The sequence below is a fragment of the Cariama cristata genome, unplaced genomic scaffold (genome assembly GCF_000690535.1).
Source record: "Cariama cristata isolate BGI_N322 unplaced genomic scaffold, ASM69053v1 scaffold2729, whole genome shotgun sequence".
NCBI lineage: Eukaryota > Metazoa > Chordata > Aves > Cariamiformes > Cariamidae > Cariama > Cariama cristata.
Genome location: NW_009635084.1, coordinates 81,345 through 88,011, shown reverse-complemented (window position 1 = coordinate 88,011; position 6,667 = coordinate 81,345). Strand labels below are relative to the sequence as shown.

General features: G+C 35.8%; 1 protein-coding gene across 1 annotated transcript in view; it reads left to right on the top strand.

Moving 5' to 3' along the window:
• The window catches only part of LOC104167196 (gamma-1-syntrophin-like), a gene marked incomplete at its 5' end in the record, with an annotated part of 48,124 nt that overhangs the window by 3,131 nt on the left and 38,326 nt on the right, over positions 1 to 6,667 (top strand). Inside the window, one exon of the mRNA XM_009707383.1 lies at positions 1,582 to 1,653. Within this exon, the coding sequence (XP_009705685.1) occupies positions 1,582 to 1,653 (72 nt within the window). The remainder of the gene's footprint in view (positions 1 to 1,581; positions 1,654 to 6,667) is intronic.

Sequence of the window (6,667 nt, the reverse complement as noted above, 5' to 3'; positions counted from 1 at the left end):
AGAAAAGACCGCCCCCCCCCCCCCCCTTTCTTTCTGTCCCTGACAAAAGCATTTTACATGTTGTTCATCACATCTCTGAATAGCTTCTTAAAACTCAGGCGTAAGGATTGTATATTTCCAGTATTTGTCTATGTCTTCATTCTGTATCAAACAATTTATTGAATCTCAATGTTTAGTCATTCTCTTCCTTAGAAATCTGGTTTAATACCTATACTTCAATAAGATAGTGAAAACTTGAGTTTGAGGATGACTGCAAATGAATAGAATTCTGATAGAAGAGGAACTATGACACTGTATTTTTGAACTTTTCATTCCTGACTGTGATTTCCTCAAAGCAGTTTCAATCACGATAGTTTTTTTAGTCTAACTAAAAATTAGAGATAGAATTTTCTCATACAACACCAAAATAATTTTCATCAAGAAAGTTTTATACCAAGGCATCCAAACTTTAGATGCTTCTCAGCCATGTTGTGTCTATTAGTATTTGTTTTCTCTTTAGAGAAAAGATAAATTGGTGTCTCATAATATTTTCTTTGTATGCTGTGGATACGATTTTGTGATACATTTTTCAAAGAACTTTATATTCTTGAATCTTGAAAACCCAATTAACTTTTGTCTTCATCAGCCTCTTCATCTTGCCTAATAATTGTAATGATACCACTGTCTTCCTTTGGAGATGGGCCACTCTTCAAAACTTCTTACCATTAAGATTTTTTTCTTAATATACAGGCTCAATTTTCATTCTGTTTTGTGTCTTCTTCTGTCTTTTGAGACAGTGAATATTTTTCCTCTTTCCTTCTCACAGTTTCCTTGGAAAGTTGTTTATAGATTGCTGTGATACCACCTTGAATACTGAATAGCTTCATTTATCCCTTTCTGTCTTATTTAAGTCTTAACCATTACCTTTGAATGATTTTATTGAACTCTTCTATCTATGCAATTTTTTGTGTAAAATAGTTGCTTAAAATTAATACTGTTAAAAAGAATTGTCAAATCCTAAGACAAAGAGCAGGAATAGATGATTCTTCAAATCTTAGTTTCTTAGAATTTAGGGGTAAATTAATCTTGGTAAGAAAAAAATAGAAAAATGTGTATTTGCCTCTGTTGTCTCTTGGGTTTTTTTTCCCCTGGATTTCAAGGCATGTTGGGTAAGTATCTGGGACATTGCAAGGTTGGAGACCTTAGTTTTACAGGCTGGCATGCACTTACAAGGAGGGAAGTGACAAGAAACATGCCTTCTTATGGTCAAGGCTCTGTGAGAGGGATTCAAGGGCTGCATCCTCTCAGGATCTCAATGCAACTCCCACCAGTTCTCAGGGAAGCCTCATCGTTCAGCATAGAGCAGCCAGTGTGCAAAGGCCCTGTGGTGTAAGCACAGGAGACAAGCAGTGCCTGGATGGAACAGTCTGGTCCCTGGTAGTTATTGCTCTGAGGCAGTGCTTGGTCTTTCTGTATACATTACATTGGAAGTAAGTGGTTTAGGGATAGATTTTTTTTTTTTTAAATAAACTTAATTCTTGAAATAAGCAAAAATAACTTACTTTCTTTTCCTGTTTGTTTTGTTTGTTTGTTTTTTCCAAGGTCACAACCTGGGATTGGACACGAGCTGAGAAAACATTTTCAGTTTATGAGATCATGTGCAAAATTCTCAAGGTATGATGAGAAAGTATGAAATAAATTACCACTTTGTCAGACCAGTTGACAAGCCAGAGCATAACACTGCAACTGGAAACTGCATGTGGCCACCTTGCAGAAAGAGATTCCGTTTGAAGTCAGTATCAGAAGTCCTAGTGTCATTAGATACAGAGTTAAACTAGAAAGCATGGGAAAATTGGAAATAAACTGATTTTGACTAGGAAACTATTTTATTTTTCCATAATGCTGTATGGATTTTATAACTTTACTTTAATGTCAGATTTAACCTGTATAACATTTCTTTTTCTAGCTGAGAAGCTAAGGAAATAGTGATCAATTTGGTTGTTTTCAAATGTTGATGCAACTAACAGTGACTGCAATGTAAGATTTCACTAAGACTGAGAAGAGAATCCTTAAAAGCGATGAGTAGCAAATTGAATAGGGCCATTATTGTACATTGTATTTAATTTTTAATTCTGAATTCATTCAGGATTAGTATATATGGTCTTCTCTCTGTTTTAAAAACAGTGAAAAACAGTTTTCCAGATGCTCAGCATTTCTTGGTATAAAAGGGATAGAGAGGAAAAGGAGATGAAAAAGAGATGAAAAAAAATCATCCCTTTTCATTCATCTGAAGTGCTTTCTCGTGTATGTTGGTTTGGGGGTTTTTTGGGTCAAAATTATGTAAAAGATAATTTGATCTTTTCTGAAGTTTCATCTAGACAGAGACAGACTAGTATCAAAAAGAAGTATGAAAAATCGTATTTTAAAAAAATGTTTCCCATTGGGAAGACCTTATACTGACATACATGGTACATCTCCTAATTTTTGTAGGTCACATAGGTGCATTATGCTTTCCTTAGGGAGGCAGATTACAGATGGAAAAGCTCAATAAAAGTCAGAAACTTTTTACATCAGAGACTTCAAAAACAAGAAACCAAATTTATAGTCTGAAAAAAAACTCTCTCCTAGCAATCTGGAACAGAAAAGTGAAAGGAGTTACGTTACTGCTATGTTGGCTGTGAGGTCTGGAGTCTTCATCAAGGAGTAGAACATCCCGAATGCAACAAATCCCATCACTGTGGTGTGTCCCTTGACTACCAAGTGTGTGCAGACATTGACTCTTTAGTAGTGGTCATGTAGGGAGAGAATTAACAGGAAAAGTTAGTCACTCTGTGAGGAAATTGCACTGAGGGTGTAATAAGAACAACGCTCTTAGAACATAATCAGGCTTTGAGAGGGATGAAACATCTCACTTGTGACATGCACTTTTTTTTTCTCTGGTAACCTCTGATTACTTCAGGCCTTGAGCCTGGAGAACAGTAACGACCAAGGTGGCTGTTCTCTGAGAAGTATGCCTGTTGCAGCCAGGATGACTTTTCCTTGTGACTTACCCAAGATTGTATTATACTGTTTTAATAGGAATGTACAGAATCTGTGCCATATAGTTTTCTGTAATTTAAAGGTCCTTTTTCTTTTCATTTCTTCTACTCTTTTCCTTTGTTGATACTCTTCTCATTCACTCATTTTAAGCCATTTTTCTTTTTCCCCTTCTTCTTTAGCCCCTGTTCTTGTATACGAACACAGGGATTTTTTTTTTCTCTCCTTTTAGCTGTGTAGCATAACTTAGTTATAGCCAAGGAGGCAGTCCACAAAACAGTAAAACCTAAACCAGTGCCTTCTTGGCACTGTTGTGTGGAAGCACAGAAAAGAGTACAAAGATGCTGTTTTTTCTTATCATCCAGCTCTCCAAAGTGTCTGGGAAGAGGTGTATATCCTCCATTCTCAGTCTGTATTAACAGAGGATATCCCAGCAGAGAGGCAATTCCAGTTTAAGTGATATAGGAATAACATTTATGTGTTTCTTTATCATGTTATTCATATTCAGTTATTCCTTTATTGTCTGTAAACATGGTCAAGCTTATAAGGTGTTGAAATGTTTCAAACGGGTTCTTTAGCTGACTAAAACCTTTAAATAATAAAAAATGGAAGTAAAAATATTGCAATGAAATTACAGCTGTGCACATTGGAGTATTAATCTTCACCATATTCTAGTTTTCTGCAGCAGGTGCTGTAGGACTTAACTGTGGTTTCGCTAAATATAAAGCAAGTAAACCCAAGAAAAACAGCTTCCCATTACTACTACTACACTGAAGCTCTGTAGGGACTCAAGGTTTTGTTCAGCTTTTATGCCAGCATCATAAATATCTCTGTTTTATCGGTGCGTGTTTCTAGACACATTTGTACAAGTCCCATGGATATTACTGAAGCAGAGGCAACTTATAAAAAGTTACTCTGATTCTTTGTGATCACCTTCAAACTTCTTCCCTTCCATAGTGCCTCACATGCCACTTTCGTTATAAATTTGTTTTCCTTGGAGAATGAGTTGAATGGCAAAAGGGCAGGCTAGCAGGGTTTGAAGTGATGATATTCTCAGAGACTGATAGATAGCATGATAGCTCAGGAAACCTAATGAAAAAATGAAAAAAAGAAACCTGGGCTCTTCTACCACAGAGTGTTGTCTCTCTTGCATTTCCTGTTCTTCCATGGCAGAGGCTGAGTTCATGTCATTCTTTTCAGGAAAATTGAGAAGATAGAATTATTCTGTGTTTCTGCTTCAGAAGAGACAATCACATGTCATTGGGCAGAGATAAATCCAGGAAATAGTAATGCCTGTTTGCAGGGCAGTATCATCACTCAGTGTCTCTTAACTGGGTTTAGTTCCATATTCTTGGCTAAACTCAAATTGTTCAGTCTACACTTTACTAGGAGTAAATGTCATAGAACATTCCCAGGTGGTGGAACACCATCATCTATATTCTTAATTTATTTTAGAATGATCACTACCATGGACCAAATGGACCATCTAGCAGTCTTCCAAACAGTTCTTGGCTAGCTTGAGAGTTAGCATGGGTGAAGGAGCATTTGTAATGAACAGGTGCATGTGAGCACCCTGTTTTAGAGGGATGAAGAGTTTCATAGTACAGATGTGGTCTGGTCCTTGCCAACTGGCTATGGTGTCAATAAACACTCATACATGCTTAATTTGTTAGTACAGATACGACTTCTGTGGCTAATACTCACTTTAAGTAGAAGGACTTGCAAGTGGTCTGTGCTAACCTTTGTATGCATTTGTCCAGGAGTGAGGATTAGTGCTTTAGAATTAATATTTCCAAAGCATATTTCCTTCTATATTGATCAAGCTGTTGGGCGTCCTGAGAAGGAGCAGAAGATTTATCATCTGCATGCAGGACTGAGTGTGTTGGTCAGGACTGCCACAACACCTCTGTAGAGCCAGAAAGAATGTGGGTCTTGGGTCATATCGTCTTTGTCAAAGTTTCAAAGTAACTACATGTTATCACAACACTTACTAATCAAAATGTGTGTCCGCATTACATGGCTTGCTTAGATTGGAATGAAATGTTTCAAAAACCTTTTCTATATTTAGACTTATAATCATTAGAAATCAAGCTACAACTTTCACCCAAGCACGCTGATGTTTTCTCCTGCTGTATACCAGCAACTTCAGTAACTGTCCCTCATGCCACAAGGACAGGACTTTACTAAATCTGTCTGAAAGCATTTTTTCTTCTGCCACTTCTTAATTCTGACTAAAATTCTGATGCAATTCGCAAGAGCAGTTTTGATTAGAGTGACTTACTACCTTAAGTTTGTCTTTTTAAATAGCATTGTAATTTTCCTCAGTTGGAGAGATTCCTATAAGTTTCAATGTTTTCTTCATAGTTGGCTGCATGTGTGGAGTGTACTTTCTCCTTTAGCATCCATTCCAAAGGCTCTGACTCTTCTCATGAATGATATAGGAAACTGGGATACAATTTTCCATTTTTACAATTCTCTCAGCTTCAAGCACCTAAAAGGCAGGATCTTCTGCATCTTAATCAGAGATGTCAGGGATTATTATGTGATTTATAACTAGCAGATTCATATTTATATTAGTCCTCTAGTAAATCACTATGTTGTTGTTACTGTATTCTTTTTTTCTTTTTTTCCTCATCAGATTACAAGGAAAGGAAAGAGGAGACTTGTCCTAAGTGAGACAATAAGTCACTATCCTTAATGCGATTAGGACCTTCTAAATAATCAGGAAGACCATTAAAATTTGAAGCATAAAAGTAGATTTTTAAAAGCTCTCTTTTGACTGTGTGAAAAGCATATTTGTTGACATGAATTCAGCAAAGGAACAGCGATCCCCAAATTCAATATTTACAGTTTTTGATGATAGTAAAAAAAATATAAAAAAACCCCAAACCCTGAAAATCACATTCTTGCACTACCATAACAATAGTGGATTATAAAAAAAGGTTCTGTAGAATGTTTTCTAAATACTCTATAAAAATACATGTCTCATAAGTATAAAGCTCTTCATTGTCAAGATTTTTGGGTTGAAATAGTATTTTTTTAATAAGCAAAGTAGGTAAAGCAGGCTGAGTACAAAAACCACATTTTAATTATATTGGATTAAATTATTCATTGTGAATTAATGGCAAACAGCAGTGGGCTATGTTTGATGTAAAAGGAGCATTTATGGAGATGCAAATAACTTGAGACCTGGGGGGATAAATACATAAATTGAGAAGCATATGAAGTAATTTATTAAAAATTCAATAGGTCTTTTGATTATGGAGTGGAAGTACCTTAACAGGGAGAAGATACAAGGCACTGAAGAACTCTTTAACCCTAAAAAGAATAAGTGAGTAGAAATCAGTCAGGCAATTTCAAATTGGAAAGAAGTTAGAAACCGTAAAAGTTCTGATGATTAATCAGTGGAAGGTACTGGTAAGAGAAGTTGATAGCTTTTAAACCACTTTCTTTTTTTACTTCCAGTTTTATTCAAACTGATGCTAGTGGGACAGTGACACTAGCATGTGGATGAAAATCTGTGATCCATGTTAAGCCATTTGTCAGGCAAGATAATGTAATGATACCACTTCTGACATTAAAATGTATCTAGGAATCATTTTCAACAGAATTTGTGGTAGAATTTGCTATGAATAAATATTTTTAGTTTATT